Source organism: Anomaloglossus baeobatrachus, chromosome 1, assembly GCF_048569485.1.
Source record: "Anomaloglossus baeobatrachus isolate aAnoBae1 chromosome 1, aAnoBae1.hap1, whole genome shotgun sequence".
In the NCBI taxonomy this organism is placed as follows: domain Eukaryota; kingdom Metazoa; phylum Chordata; class Amphibia; order Anura; family Aromobatidae; genus Anomaloglossus; species Anomaloglossus baeobatrachus.
In genome coordinates this window covers 620,605,580-620,630,011 of record NC_134353.1, presented here as the reverse complement: position 1 = coordinate 620,630,011, position 24,432 = coordinate 620,605,580, and the positions used below count along the sequence as shown (strand labels likewise).

General features: G+C 41.7%; 1 protein-coding gene across 1 annotated transcript in view; it reads left to right on the top strand.

Moving 5' to 3' along the window:
• LOC142245804 (contactin-associated protein-like 4) overlaps positions 1 to 24,432 on the top strand; it is a 795,990-nt gene that overhangs the window by 334,010 nt on the left and 437,548 nt on the right. The window contains exons 5-6 of the mRNA XM_075318773.1: positions 2,541 to 2,744; positions 4,853 to 5,037. Coding sequence (XP_075174888.1) covers positions 2,541 to 2,744; positions 4,853 to 5,037 — 389 coding nt within the window. The remainder of the gene's footprint in view (positions 1 to 2,540; positions 2,745 to 4,852; positions 5,038 to 24,432) is intronic.

Sequence of the window (24,432 nt, the reverse complement as noted above, 5' to 3'; positions counted from 1 at the left end):
TGCTGCCTGGGTTTTAGGGGCAGCATCAGGGCCAGGTTGCTTGGGTGGGAGAGAGCGGAAACCGTGACCGTATACCGTTGAAACGTTTAAGTAAATGTGCCTCCCGTCTTGGGAAGAGTTTTTGATTAAAAATGTATATTATTTACCGTTGATAATGTTATACCGTTTTACCTTTTCAGAAAAACAAAAAGGAAAATAAAACCGGTGTTGGACGGGCAGCCCGAGGACGGTCTGCGTTTTGCTAAGGGGGAATGTGTCGCCCTGGGCAAGCCAGAGGACACAGATAACACACACGCACCCCACATTCCCTGCAGGTACACCAGCTAACCCATAAATCCTTGTTGCCTTCCTCCAGAGGTTGATGATGCACACCAGGGGGTGGGCCAGGCGGTTGGCTCCGCCCACCTAGGAGCTCACAACTCTGGAGGCAGGAAGTAAACCAGGAGATTAGCCCAGGCAGGGCTTGAGTAAACATCGAGAAGAGCTCAGGGAGAGCTTGAGTGAGGAGTCCAGCTAGGGACATGAAAGAGTGAAGACAGAGTGAAGTCTAGCAGAGGGCTAGAGTAAACGGAGAAGTGAAAGTGGTGAAAGTAGTGAAGTGTAAAGGAGAGAAGCCAGTAAAGTGACAGAAGGAAAGAAAGCCTGAGAGCCCAGCTTTGTGTAGGGCCAGAACAGCAAGGTCAGCAGACAGCGGTGAAGATCTGCAGTGGGACTGTCTGGAGGTTGCTGGAAGGGCCGCGGAGGCTGTGTGTATCCAGGGCCTGGAGCAGTATACAAAGGGCAGTCAGTACCAGAGCAGGGGCTTTCGGATCCCAGCAAGGCTTGGAGTCGCTGTAAATTGCTAAATCCGTTAGTGAAGGGGACGTAGATCTCCCAACAAGCAAGTCCTGATTGACGGCAAAGGTCCAACCACAACGGGGAAACACCGCCACCGCCAAGGCACCAGTTTCCCAGGGCCGGCGCCTGCGGGCAAAGTGTAGAGCTCCTCCGGCCCAGATTGCAGCCGGGGAGCGGGTAACCGGAGGGAATCCACCGATACCACAAGACATTTCAAAGGTGCAGGGAAGAGACCGTCACCGCTAACTGCAGGGAACCGCAGCACCGTGAACCGTCCGAGGGACCCGTCCAACCAGCCGTTTGTTTACCGAGAACTGTGTCGTGTTTACTGGCTGAGTGAGTACCTCAGTGCCGCAAGGCACAGCGCTGCCCCTGCGCCCCTGCACCCCACTGGGCCCCGGGATCACCAACCCCTACCCACGGAGGGGCAACACAACACCCGGCTGCTCCCATCACCATCCCCGGGACCCCCATCCAAAGCAGCGGTGGTGCAATCACCACAACCGTGGGTGGCGTCACGAACTATAACCCCAACAAACACTCCCTTTTCACTCACGGGCGAGGAGTGTCGCTCGAGACACCCCGGGATCCGGCCCACAGCTCGAGCCACCAGGAGCAACTGCCGGACCCGAGCAGAAGGGGTGAGCGCGGTGTGCTGACACCCTCCTCCCCGCCCGCGACAGTGACAGCTGGAGAAAGGGTCTGAAGGAGATGTGAGGGAATAGGGTCATTAGTGCAAATAGGAGGGTGAGAAGATGCAAGTAGCCTGGTAACTTCTTCTGTGACTGGTTCAAAAACAGAAAATGAGCAGATGAATTGCATTAGGGAAGCAAATGCATGATATTTCCTGTTGGACATAGTCAATTTTTTGCTTTAGAATAATTGGCCAAATCCCTGTGGCACCTGACGCTCCAGGGGCACCACATACTTACCTCCTATGCTGGACATTACAGTAACTTAGTTATCCATGGTTACAACCACCAACAATTAATTATCTAACAGTCATTATATGAGTGGTCATAGCCATGTTTACCAAAGCCACTGCAATGTCCTACACATGAGGTAAGCAACATAGCTAATCAGGAGAATTATACTACATTTATAAATTGAAGTATTTGCTACTATTATTATTATTATTATTATTATTATTAATAATAATAATAAACTTACTACATATGGGAATAGGATCTTGGAGATGGGAATGCCACTTTATCCACTCTGTAGTGAAAAAATATAATTTGTAACGTCATTAAAGTAGTGTTTTGAATGGTTTGTGGCCAAGTTACAAATCTGAGAATACAACAGATTAAAGCAACCAGGTCATGATCATTTTTTATACTGCACGTATTAAAAGCACAGCACAATGTATTGCAAATTTGAGCTCTCAAAAAACTTGTTTAATCCACATAACCTCTGAATTGTACAGTTTCCTATGTATGACTTGCAAGTGAATAGGTGATGGGACTGATTCGGACTAAACAGTCGTTCCCATTATATGTTCCCATGACAAACTAAATCTAATATATTTATCACATCTGCATTAAAATATATAAATACTTTACTTGTAGACAAAATATGAATACGACATTATATGAATTTTTCATTGATTTTGCAATTCCACATTGGTCTTATTTATGCAATAAAGGAAAATAACAGTAAATTGTAAATCGGTAAACTGTAGAATTTTTTTCTTTTTTTTGTAGGTTCGGATATAATTTATCTTGATGGTAAAAGCTCTATAATGTATCGATTTTATGAAAAGTCAATGAGCACAACAAAAGATCTGATCTCTCTTAAGTTTAAAACAATGCACAGTGATGGTGTTTTACTACACGGAGAAGGACAAAATGGAGATCGTATTGCACTGGAGCTTATTAAAGGAAGGCTTTGTTTAAGCATTCATTTAGGTAAGTTATTGTCCCTCCTGCACGATTCACCTCTTAATATAGTATGATATTTATGAGTAGTTTATAAAATGTAGCAGACAAAAAAAAAGGTTGTAGAAGGTGTAGTTTTATACATACACTAGAAATCCAAATTAGAGAACAATGTATGATTGCTTTGTTCAGTAATTCTGCAATCTACATTTGAAGGGGTTTTTTTGTAAGGGGTACACCATGCTACTAGAACAGTGTGTTACAAAAGATCCAAGGTTTATCAACATAAACCCTCTATTTTGCCCAAAACATGATGATCATAATTAGAGAACAATAATGACTATAACACAGAGAAAGTATAACTAAACTCTCTAAAGATAACGACAGTCACCAATCAGTAGGAAGTGTAAAGGCCTTTGCTCTGTATGACGTCAGCACATCTGCGGCCACAGAACATCACTAATCTCTCATACTGCTCTGGTGTTATTTTGGTCCACTCTTCTTCCAGTCTCTTCCACAGTTCTTTGACTGTTGTGGGTTTTTTGGCCATAACTTTGTCACCAAGGCTTTTCCAGAGGTTTTCTATTGGGTTTAGATCAGGACTCTGGGCTGATCATTTCATTGTTTTAATGCTTGCAGCTTCAAGGAACTGCTTTACCCATTTTCCTGTGTGATGGGGCATTGTCTAGCATGAAAATTGCTGGCTGATTGAGTGATGAACACAAGTAAGGAACCACGTGTGGTTGAAGAAGGTTCTGATACACACTTGCATTCACTCTGCCATGTAGCTGTATGAGAGGCCCAACTCCTGCTGCAGAAAACATTCCCCAAACCATGACCCTTCCTCAACCATCTTTCACTGACTTCTTAACATACTTTGGGTTTAGTCTTTCCTCAGCTTGTCAACAATGTAATGTTTCCCCATTAGACGCAAATTATTTAAACTTGCTTTCATCACTAAAATGAACTGTGGACCACTTCTATGAGTTATGTCAACTCATATAGTGTTTGCTAGTTGCTCATGATTATAATCATGGATACTTATGCTGCAATATCCTGCACATGAGGTAAGAGACATGGCTAAATCAGGAGAACTATATTACATTTCTAATTGGAGGTAATTGCTAATATTAATATTACACCTACTACATATTGGGATAGGATCTTGGAGAGGGGAATAACCATTTAAAGGTACAGTCCAATGTAATAAAAAAAGAAAAAATGCTCACCTGGCACTATACACATGTGGACAGCAGGCCACAAGCAGCACAAAACCAATTAGAATCACAGTGGTGCTCAGGAAAAAGTACCCCCAGATCACAGGGAAACAAAGGTCCTTCAGCACAGAAGGAAATCCACGGCACTCACTTCCAGTGAATAAAATCTTCTTGTATTGTGACATATTAAAATTCAGACCTGTAGAAGTCCTGTCACACGAAATGATCCGTCATCTGACTGAATCTGCACTTGTCTGCACTTTGCCCTCCCCTATCACTACTCCTGCATTGACCTCCATTGAGAGGTGAATTTTAATATGTCATAATAAAAGATTTTATTCACTGGAAGTGAGTGCCGTGGATTTCCTTCTGTGCTTAAGTACCTTTGTTTCCCAATCCTGTAAAGGTTTATCTAGGAGGAAAAAATAAGCCGATTTGTCTAATAAGATATATTCCAAAGTTTCTTATTTTCATTTGTACTAGTGATTCACTCTTTAGTGTTCAGATAATCACAGTAAAGTGCAGAAATTGCTATATTGCTAGAGAATTTCATCAGTTTAAGGTTTCTCTGTTTCTATTGTTTGGCTATGGTTATAGGAAGAGGTTGTCCCCAACCAGATAGATAAGAACTCTCAGGAAGGCTTAGTAGAAAAGGAATAAAAGAGTACATATCCGTCTAAAGGATTAGTGTAAAAAGAATCTGTTTTTTTTTCTTGTGGTATGCTCTGCCAGTATTAATAGCTGAATAGTTTGGTACAAAATGGGATTTTTTTTGCAAATGACAAAGTGAGTAAAAAATGTTTAGACACAGAAAATATACTTGCTTCTTCTTACTGTGACATAACACAAAGAATATACTGTGCACAAGGTATTTATTCTAACAGATAAAATATGTATATTTTATTTGTTTGTGTCTTCAAGGTAATTTGCAATTTCATGCCTCCAATCCCCATGTTAATGTATTCCTGGGAAGCCTGCTGGATGACCAGCAATGGCATTCGGTTGTCATAGAGCGTTTTGGAAGACAAGTCAATTTCACTGTTGACAGGCATGTGCATCATTTCTTCATGAAAGGAGACATCTCCTATTTGGACATTGATTATGAGGTGTGTATCTTTTGTATATTAAATATGGATGAGAGTAAACAGTGCATTAGAAAAAAAATAATGTCATGTTAATATTGGCATAAATGACAAAATAAAATTACAATTAATTTATCTGTATTTATATAATTCTCATCATCCATTTACAAATTAATTTATTGAAAATCCTAGTACGAGGGGCTGCTGATAAGTCTTTAGCTTTGTGATCTTTTTTGTTTCTATGGTAACGAATGTTACATTACATGAAAGCCTTATGTGTCTATTAAATGTTTTCAAAATGTGTTTGTTGCTTATGGCAACAGTGTACTACGCATGCGGGCAAAAAACATGGTGGAGTCTAATGCGATATTTACAGCAACTAAGAGCAGAGGAGTGATACAATTCTTTTTTCTGCAAGGAAAGTCTACAAAGGATATTCATGATGATATGTCGCAGACATTAAGGGGTCAATGCCCTTCATATTCTTCAGTTAAGAACTGGGTTGCCAAATTTAAAATGGGCCCCTTCACACCAATGATGAGGAATGTCCTGGAAGACCGAGAGTGGTTGTTGTTCCAGAGATCGTCGATGCTGTGCATGACCTCATACTGGAGAATCGATGAATTTCAGCTGCTAAAGCAATAGCAGACATCATGGGGATTTTGTAAATATATATGAATATTTGGACATGATAAAGCTATCTACAAAGTGGGTCTCCAAATGTTTGACAACAGATCAGAGAAGCATGCGAGTGAAAACTTCCCGGTCCATTTGTCAGTGTTTCCAGACTGATAAAAACTTCCTGGATCGACTGATCACTATGGATGAGACCTGGATTTATTTGCATGACCCTGATAACAAGGAGCAGTCAAAAGAGTGAAGGCACAGTGGTGCAAAAATCAGGCACTAAGGTGATGGCGTCTGTGTTCTGGGATAAAGAGGGAGTTCTGCTAGTGGACTACCTTCAAAAAGGTTCCACCATCAAGGAAAAGTATTGCATTGAACTTTTAGACCAATTAAAGGCAGCTCTGAAGGCCAAAAGGCATGGCAAGCTGTCCAAAGGAATCTTGCTCCTGCAGGTCAATGCCTCCACTCACACTGCAAGAGTGACCACACCAAAACTGGCAGAGCTGGGTTCTCAACTGGTTGAAGGTATCCACCAGATCTAGCTCCCTCCAGCTATCATTATGTTTCCAAACCTGAAGAAACACCTCAAGGGTACCAAATTTCACACCCTTTCTGATGCCATGGCTTTTACGGATGCCTGGTTTGAGGCACAACTAAAAGCCTTCTTTTTGCTAGGCTTACAGAACTTGGAATACTGATGTAAGAAGTGTGTTGACATCAGTGGAGAGTATGTGTAATAAATGTAAAGTTTCATCATCATATCTCGTTTCTTTTTGAGTAAAGCCAAAGACTTATCAGCAGCCCCTCGTATATACTGCACAGCAGTGGTGCAAAACTTTTTTGTAGCTGAGAGCCACAATGATTGCCAACAATATTACTAGAGTATTACCTTCTGAAAGGTAAGAGTATAATGGGCAGGTCACCAAACACAGGGATAATTGGGGTTCGGTGCACAGAGTCTCTGGTTTGCGATCAAAGTGGTAGTTCAATCAAACATGGAAAGAACAATTAAGCATCTGCAAAATGAGTGAAGTGGTTAAAATTTGATTTTATTTTCTTTCATAAAATAGGGGTGATACAAAAGTTATAAATACATGGGAAAAAGCAGACAATGGTCTACATTATTTAAGCAGACAAGCCTGCCCTTAATCATGATTTGTATAACCCTTATTTTTATGGAGAACCATTAAAGTCAAATTTTAGCCATTCATTTTGCGGATGCTGGATTTTTCTTTCTTTTTTTATTTAATTACCTCCTGAGACATTTACTGCATATTGAAAAATATAATAGGCATTGGCTTAATTTAAAGGGCACCCACCTATTAAAAAGGAGGAGGTACCTTTCTTATAAACTTGAAGTCCAGACATAAAGAGACCATGCATTCAGCTTTCTACATTGTAGTTTATGCCAAATGCTGACATAATTGATTGTTTCCCTTTTCTCATAAACAACAATGAATATAACAGCACTCATGCATGGCTACTTTTTCACCTTTTCTACACCTTTCTAAAATGTACTAGTCAGGACTGACCAATTCTGCCAAAATATGGCTCCTCCAGGAATGACCACTCAGCACACCGTTCATAACACTGGGGAACACAATTTTTTAGGAGTTAGGTCAGATAACTGTTCTTAATTAATTTTTGGATGCTGAATCCAGAAATCATCTCAGTTTTTCTCTATCACGTCAAGTTTTTGAACTATAGGATTTTTGTCTTCTCAAAAATATGTAAACTACTGTACCTAAAAAGTGTTTTTTGTTTTTTTTTTAAATAGTACAAATATGAACAAAAAATGAAATATATAAGAAATAGGCATGACAAATATGTTTTTTAACACTATCATGTTTTTTTACAAAGGATATATATATATATATATATATATATATATATATATGCAAGTATTTAAGGTAAAAATTTACATTTATAGCTTTTTTTGGAGTGTTTAACTTGAGGACAATCACGTTTGATGCTCCAGCAATAGTCAGCCATCATATGTACATCCCATCTACCCTGGTAACGGTCTTCCATAACCTTCAAATCTTGGTGAAATCGTTCACCTTGCTCATCGCTAACAGCAGCAAGATTTTCCGGAAAGTTGGCAAGATGGCAATGCAGAAAATGTAGTTTAATACTCATGTTGCAACCAAGCGCTTTGTAGCTCTCCAATAGTTTCTGAACAATTTCTTTGTAATTACTTGCACGTGTATTTCCATGAAAGTTCTTGACGACGTCTTTGAATGATAACCAAGCATTCTTCTCAAGATCTGACATAGTCCCGGTGAAATGTTCATCTTTGATGAACTGTCGAATTTGTGGACCATCAAACACACCAGCCTTGATTTTTTCAATGGACAGTCCAGGAAGTGCCAACATGATGTACTTAAAACAGTTGCCGTCAGTTGGCAATGCTTTTACAAATTGCTTCATGAGACCTAGTTTTATGTGCAGAGGTGGGAATAGTATATTCTTCCTGTCAACAAGTGGCTGATGTAGAATGTTAGGATCTCCAGGTTTAAGACCAGATCTTGGAGGCCAATTCGACTCAACCCAATGCTTTTCTCGAGCTCTGCTATCCCACATACAGAGAAAGCAGGGATACTGTGTACCCACGTTGCTGACCAAGAAGGAAACAAAACATTTTAAGCTCAACACAGATGATCCAATTGTGTGTGTCATATTTCAATAACTCAATAACTCTCTTTACATCTCCATGTTCTTCACGAAGAGAGACAGAATGCCCAATAGGGACTGCACCAATAAATTGCCATTGTGTAGAAGGACACACTTAAGACTCCGCTTTGAGCTATCAATAAACAGTCGCCATTCATTTGGATTGTACATTGAATTCTTGTAGTAAACCAGGAATATTATGGCAAAACACAAAACCGCTGTCACACCAAAAGTACTGCAAAAATGTACTTTCTCTAGTACGAAAGTATGATACCTTCGCTCCTTGTTCCAGTAACTGTTTCTCATTCAGCCTTGATGCTAGTAATTCTGAAGCTTTTTTTGATAAGCCCAATTCACGTGCTAAATCATTTAACTCGTGCTGATCAAATCCCTTACGAACTGAATCCTTGTGAATTTCAAATTCTCATCATTGCTGTCACTGTGTTCGTCAATATCACTCAGAACTTCTAGAGATGATAGCTGTTCGAAAACTGGCACTGGAATTTCAGCAGAATGAGGCATTGGTCTGATAGCTGACGGTAGATTTGGATATTCTATTTTACTTTTATTTTTCCTGTTAAATTCTGATGTTTTCACTAAACAGAAGTAACAGTCTGTGGAATGACTTTTTTGCTCACTCCACACCATGGGGATACCAAATGCCAACTTTTCACGTGTTTCTTTGGTCCACATCCGTAAACTCTCGACACACTCCTTGCACACTATGTGAGGGGCCCATGGCTTATCTTGATCACCGAGTTTTACTTTAAAATATGCAAAATATGCTTGTTTGACAAATGCACTGATGTTTGCCCTTGGAACTGGAATGGTGAAAACAAAACAAATATAGCAGAAGGAGTCAGGGTTGTTTAGGCATTTACGACGAGAGGAAGAAGGAGCAGACATGATCTGAAACAAAGGAAATATGTACATAAGTAAATAAAACACTCAGATGGAGGGGGGCGTGGCTTGCTGATGGCCGAGTGAGCTGCACTTGCTGGGAGCTCTGTCCTGAACTTCCCCCATTAGCCTCTATTAGAGCACATTAACATCTCCCTGCTTATGGGCAGATCCAGGAAAGTCACCCGACACCGAGGTGAGATAAAGGGGACAGTGAGCAGCATGGATCGTTTCCTCAGCCAGAGTACCTCAGCAGCCGTCAGGAACACTAGATCAATGATGGCGTCTGCCTCCCTCATGGAAAACTCACAGCCCCGGGAAAGTCAAACACAGACACAGCAGGACCCGGGGAAATCACAGCAGGACTTCTCCAGCGAGGACGACAATGAGGGAGATCTGCCTAATCTACATGAGATAAGTAAATCTATCAAGGCTTTGCCTACAAAAAAAAATTTGGACAGATTTGCTAGCAGGCTTGAGAATACTTATAAGAAAGAGCTGCAGGCACTGAAATCTGAATTCACATACAGGGTAGAGGAGGTGGAGAAGTCCCAGGAAGCCATCACTGCTGAGTAGAGTTGAGCGCGGTTCGCGGTTCGAGGTTCTCCAGTTCTAAGCTCGAGTGATTTTTGGGACTGTTCGAGATCGAACTAGAACTCGAGCTTTTTGCAAAAGCTCGATAGTTCTAGATACATTCGAGAACGGTTCTAGCAGCAAAAAGCAGGGCTTTTTACAGCTACAGTGTGCAGGAGCCATCGCTGGCAGCCTGCCAGAAGCTGGTAACCAAGATAAACATCGGGTATCCAAGCAAAGCACTTTGGTTAGTAACCCGATGTTTATCTTAGTTACGTGCAGGAAGCCCACACTTCCCCGCTCAGCTCGCTCCGCCCCCTCCTGCCCGTGGCATGTACACATACATACACATACACACACACACACACACACAAACCCCCCCCGCTCGGCTTACCTGCGGTGATGAAGTCCCGCCATCCCGACCTCAGCGCTGTCACTGTCCTCCATGGCCGCCGCTTGTCACATCACCTCTCGCTTCCGACCCGAGACTAACTAGCGGTGACGTCACGGACCTCTCGCGATACTTGAGGGGAAGGCGCCGGTCATTTAACTCAGTGACAGGGGCTGTTAGTGTGCTGGAGATCAGCGCAGGTAATGTACCTCGCTGACAGCAGCACTTGTCACCCCCCTGCAGTGACCTGGGCTGACCCATTGATGTTAGCTCAGGTCACTGCACTGCTCTCCCAGCCAATGGGGAACATCCTGCTCTTCATTGACTGGGACAGTGTGGATCGTCATGGCAACCCCTTGGATTACACCAGACCTGGATTTGTTTTTCATTCTAATAAATTGGTTAAAGAGGGAATGTTTTGGGGAGTGTTTTTTCAAATAAAAATGTGTTTGTCGCCTATTTTTTTTTATTACTGACTGGGTTGGTGATGTCGGGTATCTGATAGACGCCTGACCTCACCAACCCCAGGGCTTGATGCCAGGTGACATTACACATCTGGTATTAACCCCATATATTACCCCGTTTGCCACCGCACCAGGGCGCGGGATGAGCTGGGGCGAAGCACCAGGATTGGCGCATCTAATGGATGCGCCACTTCTGGGGCGGCTGCGGCCTGCTATTTTTAGGCTGGGGAGAGTCCAATAACCATGGACCTCCCTAGTCTGAGAATATCAGGCCCCAGCTGTCTGCTTTACCTTGGCTGGTGATCCAATTTTGGGGGACCCCTACGTGTTTTTTTTTTTAATTATTTATTTAATTTAAAATAACAGCGTGGGGTGCCCTCAGTTTTGGATTACCAGCCAAGGTGAGGTTGCCAGCTGTGGTCTGCAGGCTGCAGCCGTCTGCTTTACCCTAGCTGGCTACAAAACTATGGGGAACCCTACGTCATTTTTTTTTTCATTTTTTTGGCTAAATACAAAGCTAAGCACCCCTTAGTGCCACATGAAAGGCCCCAAAGGGTGCTCCACTTTTTTTCCATTTTTTCTCCACATTTTATACATTTTTTCTCCACTTTTTCTACATTTTTTTCTCCACTTTTTCTCCACTTTTTCTCCACTTTCTCTCCACTTTTTTTTCCATTTTTTTCTCCACTTTTTCTCCATTTTTTTCTCCACTTTTTCTCCACTTTTTCTCCACTTTTTCTCCACTTTTTCTCCACTTTTTTTCCATTTTTTCTCCACTTTTTCTCCACTTTTTCTCCCCTTTTTCTCCACTTTTTCTCCACTTTTTTCTCCACTTTTTCTCCACTTTTTCTCCACTTTTTCTCCATTTTTTTTCTCCACTTTTTCTCCACTTTTTCTCCACTTATTCTCCACTTTTTCTCCACTTTTTCTCCATTTTTTCTCCACTTTTTCTCCACTTTTTCTCCACTTTTTTCCATTTTTTTCTCCACTTTTTCTCCACTTTTTCTACATTTTTTCTCCACTTTTTCTCCACTTATTCTCCACTTTTTCTCCACTTTTTTTCCATTTTTTTCTCCACTTTTTCTCCACTTTTGCTCCAATTTTTCTCCATTTTTTCTCCACTTTTTCTCCACTTTTTTTTCCATTTTTTTCTCCACTTTTTCTCCACTTTTTCTCCATTTTTTTTCTCCACTTTTTCTCCACTTTTTTTCCATTTTTTTCTCCACTTTTTCTCCATTTTTTTTCTCCACTTTTTCTCCACTTTTTCTCCATTTATTCTCCACTTTTTCTCCACTTTTTCTCCATTTTTTTCTCCACTTTTTCTCCACTTTTTCTCCACTTTTTTTCCATTTTTTTCTCCACTTTTTCTCCACTTTTTCTACATTTTTTCTCCACTTTTTCTCCACTTTTTCTCCACTTTTTCTCCACTTTGTCTCCATTTTTTTCTCCATTTTTTTCTCCACTTTTTCTCCACTTTTGCTCCACTTTTTCTCCATTTTTTCTCCACTTTTTCTCCACTTTTTCTCTATTTTTTTCCATTTTTATCTCCACTTTTTCTCCACTTTTTCTCCATTTTTTTCTCCACTTTTTCTCCACTTTTTCTCCACTTTTTCTCCATTTTTTTCTCCACTTTTTCTCCACTTTTTCTCCACTTTTTCTCCACTTATGGAGAAAAAGTGGAGAAAAAAATGGAGAAAAAGTGGAGAAAAAGTGGAGAAAAAGTGGAGAAAAAAATGGAGAAAAAGTGGAGAAAAAGTGGAGAAAAAAATGGAGAAAAAGTGGAGAATTTTTTTCTCCACTTTTTCTCCCCTTATTCTCCACTTTTTCTCCACTTTTTCTCCACTTTTTCTCCACTTTTTTTCCATTTTTTTCTCCACTTTTTCTCCACTTTTTCTCCATTTTTTTTCTCTACTTTTTCTCCACTTTTTCTCCATTTTTTCTCCATTTTTTTCTCCACTTTTTCTCCACTTTTTCTCCACTTATGGAGAAAAAGTGGAGAAAAAGTGGAGAAAAAGTGGAGAAAAAGTGGAGAAAAAGTGGAGAAAAAAATGGAGAAAAAGTGGAGAATTTTTTTCTCCACTTTTTCTCCACTTATTCTCCACTTTTTCTCCACTTTTTCTCCATTTTTTTCTCCACTTTTTCTCCACTTATTCTTTACTTTTTCTCCACTTTTTCTCCACTTTTTCTCCACTTTTTCTCCACGTTTTCTCCACTTTTTCTCCACTATTTCTCCACTTTTTCTCCATTTTTTTCTCCACTTTTTCTCCAGTTATTCTCCACTTTTTCTCCACTTTTTCTCCACTTTTTCTCCATTTTTTCTCCACTTTTTCTCCACTTTTTTTCCATTTTTTTCTCCACTTTTTCTCCACTTTTTCTCCATTTTTTTTCTCCACTTTTTCTCCACTTTTTCTCCACTTTTTCTCCATTTTTTTTCTCCATTTTTTTTCTCCACTTTTTCTCCACTTTTTCTCCATTTTTTCTCCACTTTTTCTCCACTTTTTCTCCACTTTTTTTCTCCACGTTTTCTCCACTTTTTCTCCACCTTTTCTCCACTTTTTCTCCATTTTTTTCTCCACTTTTTCTCCAGTTATTCTCCACTTTTTCTCCACTTTTTCTCCACTTTTTCTCCATTTTTTCTCCACTTTTTCTCCACTTTTTCTCCACTTTTTTTCCATTTTTTTCTCCACTTTTTCTCCACTTTTGTTCCACTTTTTCTCCATTTTTTCTCCACTTTTTCTCCACTTTTTCTCCACTTTTTCTCCACTTTTTTTTCCATTTTTTTCCCCACTTTTTCTCCACTTTTTCTCCATTTTTTTTCTCCACTTTTTCTCCACTTTTTCTCCACTTTTTCTCCATTTTTTTCCACTTTTTCTCCACTTTTTCTCCACTTATGGAGAAAAAGTGGAGAATAAGTGGAGAAAAAGTGGAGAAAAAATGGAGAACAAGTGGAGAAAAAGTGGAGAAAAAGTGGAGAAAAAAATGGAGAAAAAGTGGAGAAAAAGCAGAGAAAAAGTGGAGAAAAAAATGGAGAAAAAGTGGAGAATTTTTTTCTCCACTTTTTCTCCACTTTTTCTCCATTTTTTTCTCCACTTTTTTTCCAGTTATTCTCCACTTTTTCTCCACTTTTTCTCCACTTTTTCTCCACTTTTTCTCCATTTTTTCTCCACTTTTTCTCCACTTTTTCTCCACTTTTTTTCCATTTTTTTCTCCACTTTTTCTCCACTTTTTCTCCATTTTTTTTCTCCACTTTTTCTCCACTTTTTCTCCACTTTTTCTCCACTTTTTTTCTCCACTTTTTCTCCAGTTATTCTCCACTTTTTCTCCACTTTTTCTCCACTTTTTCTCCACTTTTTCTCCACTTTTTCTCCACTTTTTTTTTCCATTTTTTTCTCCACTTTTTCTCCACTTTTGCTCTACTTTTTCTCCATTTTTTCTCCACTTTTTCTCCACTTTTTCTCCATTTTTTTTCCATTTTTTTCTCCACTTTTTCTCCACTTTTTCTCCATTTTTTTTCTCCACTTTTTCTCCACTTTTTCTCCATTTTTTTCTCCACTTTTTCTCCATTTTTTTTCTCCACTTTTTCTCCACTTTTTCTCCACTTTTTCTCCATTTTTTTCTCCACTTTTTCTCCACTTTTTCTCCACTTTTTCTCCACTTTTTCTCCACTTTTTTTCCATTTTTTTCTCCACTTTTGCTCCACTTTTTCTCCATTTTTTCTCCACTTTTTCTCCACTTTTTCTCCACTTTTTCTCCACTTTTTCTCCATTCTTTTTCTATGGTCGGTCTACCCATTAACTCTGCCATGCACACTGTAGCTCTACACCTACTGCACATGTTACTTTATGATTGACATCTCTTTCGTACCAGAGCTGTCTAAGTTTACTCTGACCCCATATTTGTCATTACTATATTGTCCTTGTACTGTATTATGACATTTGTATCATGTGTTTCATTTCTTGCTGTGTTGCAATTTTTTTGCTGCATCACAATTGTACCTCTACATTGTTCGAGTTTATGTTATTGTTCTCTCACTCTTATGTGATACTGATTATTGTCATTTTTCATGATTACATGCAGATAAGTCCAATCTGACGAAGGCTCAGGCCGAAACGTCATTTGTAACTTGTTTTGGACAAAAACATATATGCTTATGAAAAATTTTTTTTTCTTAATACAGACCAATAAAGAGTGATTTTGCATTACTATCCGTTGTGACTTACTGACTTAGTCTGGGAGATTTAGAGTGCCGAGGTTACTCACTAATTTTATCTATTATTACCTCTGAGCACCTATATACCAGTGAGCAGAGCTTCCTCTACAGTAGTTCTCCTGATTAGGCATGCCCTTACCTCATGAGCAGGGCATTGCAGCTTTGGTAGCAACCATTATGACATGGACTCTGCTGCTGTGGACCCGAGAAGAGTGAGTGCAGATTCATTGCACCCACACTCCTCACATGAAGGGTCCGCACTCCTAGAAAATGGGGGATACGTTCCCTGAGTGTCTCCCCCCCATATTCTAGACGGTCCAGAGTCGTCGTGGGACCCCTTTATTTTTTTTCTTACAATAAATTGGTGAAAGAGGGAATGTTTTTGGGACTGTTTTTTCAAATAAATTTCTTTTGTCGATTTTTTTCTTTTTTTGTTAGTACTGACAGTTTATGATGTTGAGTATCTAATAGACGCCATGACATCACAAACTGCTGGGCTTGATCTCAGGTTACTTTACAGCTAGTATCAACCCGATTTATTACCCCGTTTGCCACTGCACCAGGGCACGGGATTAGCTGGGGTGAAGCGCCAGGATTGGCGCATCTAGTGGATGCGCCACGTCTGGGGTGCCTGCGGCCTGCTATTTTTAGGCTGTGAAGGCCCAATAACTATGGACCTTCCCACCCTGAGAATACCAGACCACAGCTGTCCGCTTTACCTTGGCTGGTGATCCAATTTGGGGGGGACCCTACTTTTATTGTGTAATTATTAATTGTTATACAATAATTATAAAAAAGAGCCTGAGGGGACCTCCACATTGGATCCCCAACCACGGTAAAGCTGCCAGCTGTGGTTTTCAGGCTACAGCCGTCTGCTTTACCCTAGCTGGCTATCTAAAATGGGGGGACCCAACGTCATTTTTTTTTTTAACTATTTTTTAAATAGAAAAAATTAATGGGCTTCCCTGTATTTTGATTGCCAACCAAGGTAACGGCAGGCAGATGGGGGTGGCAACCCATAGCTGTCTGCTTTATCTGCGCTGAGAATCAAAAATACCGCGGAGCGCTACGTCATGTTTTTTAAAGATTTATTTTTAAAGCACTGTGATGTCCAGCAATCAAAATACAGGGAAGCCCATTTTATTTTTAGTTATTTAAATAAATAATTAAAAAAAATATATATGGGCTCCCGCTGCATTTTTTGTATTGCTAGCTAAGGGTAATCCAAGCAGCTACTGGCTGCTAACCCCCACTGCTTGGTGTTACCTTCACTGGCAATGGAAAATCCAGGGAAGCATTTTTTATTTTTTTTGCCAAAAAACTACAAAAAAAGGACGTGAGCTTCACCATATTTTTGTATGCTAGCCAGGTATAGCAGGCAGGTGCTGGAAGAGTTGGATACAGCGCCAGAATATGGCGCTTCTATGAAAATGCCATTTTCTGAGGCGGCTGCAGACTGCAATTCGCAGCAGTGGGGCCCAGAAAGCTCAGGCCAACCTGTGCTGCGGATTCCAATCCCCAGCTGCCTAGTTGTACCTGGCTGGACACAAAAATGGGGCGAAGCCTACGTCATTTGTTTTCTAATTATTTCATGAAATTCATGAAATAATAAAAAAAGGGCTTCCCTTTATTTTTGGTTCCCAGCCTGGTACAAATAGGCAACTGGGGGTTGGGGGCAGCCGTACCTGCCTGCTGTACCTGGCTAGCATACAAAAATATGACAAAGCCCACATCATTTTTTCAGGGGGCAAAAAACTTCTGCATACAGTCCTGGATGGAGTATGCTGAGCCTTGTAGTTCTGCAGCTGCTGTCTATCTGTATGGAGAAGAGCAGACAGCAGCTGCAGAACTACAAGGCTCAGCATACTCCATCCAGGACTGTATGCAGATTTTTTTTGCCCACCAAAAAAATGACGTGGGCTTCGCCATATTTTTGTATGCTAGCCAGGTATAGCAGGCAGCCACGGGCTGCCTCCAACCCCCAGTTGCCTATTTGTACCCGGCTGGGAACCAAAAATATAGGGAAGCCCGTTTTTTTTAATTATTTCACTTATTTCATGAAATAATTAAAAAACAAATGATGTGGGCTTCGCCCCATTTTTGTGTCCAGCCGGGTACAACTAGGCAGCTGGGGATTGGAATCCGCAGCACAGGTTAGCCCGAGGTTTCTGGGCGCCTCTGCTGCGGATTTCAGTCCGCAGCCGTCCCAGAAAATGGTGCTCTCATAGAAGCGCCATCATCTGGCGCTGTATCCAACTCTTCCAACGGCCCTGGAGCCGGGTGGCTTGTTGGGTAATCATGAGTTAATACTGGCTTTGTTTTACTAGCCAGTATTAAGCCAGAGATTCTTAATGTCAGGCACGTTTGACCCGGCCATTAAGAATCTCCAATAAGGGGTTAAAAAAAACACCACACAGAGAAAAAATACTTTAATAGAAATAAATACACAGACACATTAGAGACTCCATCTTTATTACCCCCTGTCAGCCCTCCACGATCCTGCTCTTCTGTCTTCTTTCTTTCTAGTGTAGTAGTAGTGACGATTGTAGTGAGGATGAGGTGCACCAGCTCATCATGGGCTGAGGCATCTCATCCTCACTACAATCCTCACTAGTGTAGTAGTAGTAGTGACGATTGTAGTGAGGATGAGGTTCACCAGCCCATCATGGGCTGGGGAACCTCATCCTCAGTACAATCCTCACTACAATTGGGAAGCAGCGTGCAGCCTTCACTCCGTGAGTGATCAGTGCTTCTAGCGGTAACGCTGACAGATGCGTTACCATAGCAACGGTGCTCTCGGAGCCGCGGTTAGCGGTGACGTCACCGCTAACTGCGTTGCTATGGCAACGGTGATCTCCGTTAATGACCGGCTGTGTCAGCCGGTCCCTAATGGAACGGGGAGTCGACCGTGTGCTAGAGCATGTCGCCGGTACACGGCGATACACATATGTGCACCGTGTACCGGAGAGATGCACTCGCAGTTCCTACATGACGTGTCATAGTCATGTGACCAGTCTGTAGCCAATGAGATAATAGCCACGTGACTGGTCACATGGCTATTTTGACGTCACGATAGGTCCTGCATCTCTGCTGGCAGTGCAGGTCACCGGGAGGATTCAGCGATCATCGGATGGAATAGCGGCAGGAGACAGAGTGCAGAAGGGATCGCGAGGACCGGTAAGTGTTATGGCAATGTTTATTAACTGTTTGTGTACATTTATAATGCATTTTTATGTGTTTGTGATTGCCTCCCATTATAGCCTATACGTTCGAGTTTGGTTCGTCGAACGTTCGACAAACCGAACTCGAACGGGACCCCCGTTCGGCGAGCCGACCTCGAGCCGAACTGGGACCGGTTTGCTCATCTCTACTGCTGAGTTGTCCCTACAAAGGAAAATATTACTTAGCCACTCAGCAAAGATTGATGAGCTCACTTCAGGGCAAGAGGACTTAGAGAACCGCAATCGGCGAAATAATGTCCGTATCCGTGGCATCCCTGAAAGTATTGGCACGCCTGAACTGGAGGCCATGGCACAGAAGCTCTTTGCTCAAATTCTGGGAGAACAAAGCTCTGGGCCGATTGAGTTAGACCGCATACATAGGGCCCTGGGTCCCAAATCCCCTCCAGATTCACGTCCAAGGGACATAATATGTAGAGTCCACTTTTATAAGGTAAAGGACTCCATCATGTCCGCGGTGCGGCAAGCAGGATCCATCAACTACCAGGGGTCCCAGGTCCAGATATTACCGGATCTGGCTAGACGCACTCTGCAGCTGCGAAGAGCATTAAAACCCCTGCTCCAACACCTCCAGGACAGAAACATTCCATATAGATGGGGTTTCCCCTTCCAGCTGACAGCGCATAAGGATGGGAAATCAGCAATCTTTCGCAAACTCGGAGATCTGGCTAAGTTTTTGGGGACTTTCAAGCTTCCTATGGTAGCACTGCTGGATTGGCCCTCAGGCCCCCAACTCCCTGTGGAACCCCCAGTATGGCAGCCAGTCCGTCGCCATGGGAGACAAAGAGGTCCTGACAAGAGCAATCCGACAGGGTAGCGGTCCTGTGTAGCACCCCTGTTTCCTACTGGGGATAACCTTCATGGGCCCTTCCGGCATGATAGCCAATTATCCCTGGAGCCACAGGGGAGGGCCTTTCCATGAAACTGCATCAAAGGCATTGTTGCAAGTTACTGTGATTTGTTGAAAGTCTTTCTTCTGTCACCTAATATTGCTTCTTTCCAGACTAGCATTGTGTTATTTCACAGGTGTTATCAGAGGTTCTGACATTGGGTCAAGTACTACTTAAACCTCATAGGAGGAAGCAGTAAACTGTTTGTGTTATAGATCCACTTGGACCCTCCACCTGGTGGACCTGGTTGGGAGTGTCTTCCCCTAGCCTTTACTGACCGGACCCTGTGGGGCTGGACCGTCTAGAGGCGAAGATCTGGGCCTTTTGAGAAATAAGCCCGGGAGACTCATGTGATTTTCTTGTTTTTTACAATTACTAGAATCTTGTCCCTGATCTGAACACTTTGCTTACCTACCGGGAATGCTGATTGGGGTCAATGCCTAGAATAATAGCCTGTTATGATGTTTACTTTTCTTTAGATGATAAAGTTTTAGCGGGAGCGTATAGTTAGTGCGCTTTATAATGATATATCATATTGTATTAGAGGCGGGGGGTAAGGAACGGACTCGCTGCCGTTCTTGGCTTCCTCTAACCCCCCTTAGTGCAAATGGCAATCCATTGCCATGGAAATTTTGCACCACTTAATACTAGGGTTCCTTATCCACCTTTTAGGTCCTTCGACCTAAACCTTGCTCTTTCTTTTCTCTGTCTTTCTTTCTTCTCTATCCTTCCCTCTCACCTGACTGGACCAGCCCCCAGATACCACATCATGCTTTCAGCTGACCTGCATTATGGATAGTGTCAAGTTTTGCTCCTTCAACGTTAAAGGTTTGAATGTCCCTGAAAAAAAAAAAACAGATAGCATATTCCTGTCATAAGCAACGGGTGGCCATCTTGATGCTTCAGGAAACTCACTTTAGGTCAGATGCAAGACGTCACAGGATCCCCATGTGCATCCTGTCGGTAGATGCAGAGAAGGCGTTTGACAGGGTGCACTGGGGTTTCATGTTTCAGGTCCTTAAAAACATAGGGTTGGGAGAGCACATGATGAACAGAGTTACAGCACTCTACTCGTCGCCCACAGCACAAATCAAAATAAATGGCTCCCTCTCAGATTCCTTTACAATATGTAATGGAACAAGACAAGGGTGCCCCCTTTCCCCATTATTATATATTCTGACCATGGAACATCTGGCGGTGGCATTGAGGAGCAATATATCAATTAAAGGGGTTACATTTCACAAACAGGACCATAAATTAGCTTTATTCGCAGATGATCTGCTCCTGTACGTTACCTCTCCACTCATTAGTCTACCCAACATAATGGCTGAATTGCGGAGGTTCGGATCTCTGAGTAATTTTAAAATAAATACTCATAAATCTGAAATACTGAATATATCTCTTCCTCCAATGCTGGTGACTCAGCTCAAAGCCTCTCTCCCCTTCAAATGGCAGGTGGATTCATTGATATACCTAGGAATTAAACTGACGGCAGATCCCCTTGACCTCTTTAAATCAAATCACCGCCACATTTCCAGGAAGTTAGAATTAGACCTCAATAACTGGAACAAACTCCAGCTTTCATGGTTTGGGAGGATAAATGCGATCAAAATGGACCTGTTACCGAAGCTGCTTTATTACTTCCAAACCATCCCCTTAGTATTGCCGGCCTCTTTTTTCTCACGTCTGAAATCTAGCATAACCAAATTTGTCTGGGCACATAAACGCCCACGTATTTCCCACAAAATATTGAGTAGATCAAGGGATATGGGAGGAACTGGACTCCCTAATCTCCTTTTGTATAGCTACGCCTCTTTAGGGACGTGCGTTCTGGATCTATTTATCTCAGGTGAAACGAAAAGATTGGTGGAAGCCGAAAGCGCGCAATCTGATGTTGATCCGAAGGTAGTTTTTTGGACCAGAGCACCACCCAGCTCCAGCTCTATCACAGTACCCTTTATCACAAAGCAATTGCGGAATTTTATGTCCCGAGGTAATAAATATCTTGACTTGTCCTCCATTCCAGGCTCATTGACACCGGTCCATAGTAATTCAGATTTTCAGTTGGGTTTCCATAGATCAACATTCCTCCATAAAAGGAAGAGTGACCATCCTATTATTCGTGACTTTATCTCAGACACAGGTATTAAACCCCTAGATAATTACTCTTCAGATATCAACAAATCTCAAGATATGTGGTTCTTCTTCGAACAGCTGAAAAGTTTTATAGTGTCTATGGCTAGGAGGGTAGACATCTATAGGGCACTCACACCCTTTGAGGCCCTTTGCCTAGAGAAGGATCCTCCAGGCCATACCATTTCGACCTTGTATGACTTGTTTCTCAGATGCAGAGGTGCGAGGGACGGCTTGCCTGGGTACTTTGGGAAATGGGAGAGAGAGTGGGGGAGGTCATTCTCGGCTGAGGAGCGGACCAAAATCCTTTTCTTTATTGGCAAAACTTCGCTGAATGTGATATCACAGGAGAGGTGCTACAAGATCCTATCTAGGTGGTATAGGTGTCCTGTGAGTATCCATGCTGCCTTTCCATCAGCCTCTGATGTGTGCTGGAGATGCCAAAAGGAGAGGGGAACCCTCACTCATATCTGGTGGTCATGTCCCCCGGTGAGATAATTCTGGGAGAGCATTTTCCAGTTACTCAATAAACTTTCCTTGAGGCAGATCCGGCCCACAAAAGAGTTAGCTCTCCTGTCCCTCGGGAATGTTTCTGCTTCAGGGTTTAGGAAAGGTTTATTAAGACATTTTTTAACAGCTGCCAGAAACCTAATTCCAAGATATTGGAAGCAAACTAGAATCCCATCACGGGATGAATTCATAGCAGAGATCTTCAGGATGGAGACCTTGATAGGTCAGACACTCGGCAACAAGGACAAAGTTGATGCTACGTGGGCCCCGTGGATCATGTTCAGGGACTCACCGGATATGGGTCTATGGATTCACGGGGGGGCAAGTATGTAGGTAATTTTCCATTCTCTTATTTCTGTACCTAGAAGGTTAGCCTTGAAAATGTGGTTTTGATGTAGGAGGGCGCGTCCACTCGGGTGGGAACTCTTTGTACCCTTCCCCTTTCATCTTACTTTCCCACGTTTCTGTTGTCTTTACTGTCTCTAAATTCTTCTTCCACCTCCTCTTCTTTATCTCTTTTTTTTCAACTTGTTCTTCCTATTTCAAACACATACGAATTGTACTTGTTATTTTTGGTCGCCAGTGGCGCAGGTGTAGTCAAAGAACTGTTGTGTTTTTAGCAGCTAGCTTGGATATATACCCTCTGCCTGCGCGCTGTGCAATTGTTTGATTATCTTCTTCTATTCTAATAAACTTTGATTTGAACAAAACACTGAGATGGAAAGTTACAAGCTTTGAAAACTAACAAAGAAAAAAATCATAAAAGATATATAAATTACAACTAAGCGCCCAATGTAAAGAGAAAAGCTATCATAAATCCTATTTATTCCTACTATGATACATTTTTTGTGTAAAGATATTGATAATTATGACGTATTGGGAGCTGCACACACCTCTCACCACACTGTCTCAGTTGTGACTACTCTTACAAGTTGCAACGTAGCTCTATATGAGTCGAATTGTACTCAGATAACAAGTCTTATTACAGAAATCAGTGCAATTGTGCTCCTATGGCAGGTAAGTTGAGGAGGAAAAACTTGACGTGATAGAAAAAAACTGACTACATTTTTGGAATCAGCATGCCAATTTTAGTATAAATCAGCTCAAAAACCTAACTCAACAGAATTTTTTTTTCAAATTGTTCCCCAGTGAATTGCCCATCCCTATGGTGCTACACCACTGGTTTCTATGTCAAACACCAATAAAATGTATAAGCTACAGCCCTTTCTAATTGAAAAAGAAGGAAAAATGTAAAAAACGAAACATGTGAACATATGCTAAAGTGGTTTTTTTTTGGAGGTCAGGGCTTGATTTGACGTTTTATTGCAGTTATTAGGCACTACAAACTGTTTCTTAGGAATTTCCCCTCTTTTACTTTGATTTGAGAGCTGTTCTGGCGACTACGTAAACGCCGCGTGCTGCTCTGAGCACGTTATTGAAAGACACCAGAAAAGCAGTCAGGCACCTTCTATAGGCTGTGCCCATACTGTTTCAGCCTTTTCCCATCCATTTTAGCCTTTTCCTCAGTCACCACAGGTCACCGACATTTTCAACGAAAAATTATTCGAGTTTCCCATAGACTTACATTAGGGTCAAATATTCGCGAACACTCGAATAGCGGCGAGGTATTCACTGGATATTACCTCTCAGATGACCTAGCTGTGGGCAGCGAACATCCACTTCCTGAAGGGGGAGGGATGTTCGGCGTCACAGCCACATCACACAGCGGCCGGCCAATAGAAGCGAAGGGGCGGAGATGAGTGGGACGTAAACATCCCGCCCACCTCCTTCCTTCCGCATAGCTGGCAATATGCAGGTAAGCTGTGTTCGTCATTCCCGGGGTGTCACACGGAGCAATGTGTGCTGCCTTGGGAACAATGAACAACCGGCGCAGAGAAGAAGAAACGACTTTTTGAAAATGAGCGACTTGTGAACGAGCAATGATAAGTTGAGTATTTTTGCTCGTTCACGTCACTCGTAGCTGTCACACACTACGATATATCAAACGATGCCGGATGTGCGTCACTTACGACGTGACCCCACCGACATATCGCCTGATATATCGTACCGTGTGACGCCGGCATAACACGCATCCCAAAACATTAAGCCCTCATATGGCTTTGTGGATGGCAAAATAAAAAGGTTGTGGCTCTTGGAAGAAACTGAGGAAAAAACCGAGTTCACAAAAATGGAAAATCTCCTGATTGTGAAAGATTTAACGACTGATCCCCACCACTTTTTGTAGATCCTGCAACAAATACTTCTACCAAGTGACCCTAGCATGGTTTTGGTTGAAGACAGATATATGTTTTCATTTTTTTCATCAGTGACACACCTAGAAACTTATGAGATCATTGTAGGTAGGTTTCAATGTAGCACAATTGCACTGTAAACGTTCATAAAAAATAAATACAAATACATATTCATTCATGCTATCTGTTTAGCAGCTTTAATATTATGAAGAAAACTCATTTATTTGATCCTGAATTATAGAAAAGATTCCAAGATGCCAGCAAACAGCAAGTTCATGGTTTCTGTAGCTTAGATGGCAAGGAAACATCATGACATCCTTTTATGGTTTCACTTCTTGGATAATTGCTTCTTCTGGGGACCACTGCCTACTTTTATTACTTAAAATATGTCCATGATATGTAATTGAAGGAGCATACACACTGTATTTCCAAGAAACTCACTACATGCTGGCAGATTCCTATGAAGGCTCAAATTGATTATATAACCTCACATAAGATTATAGTATCTTAACCAAATGTAAAAAGATGGCATGAATAATAAATTAGGCATGATCGTG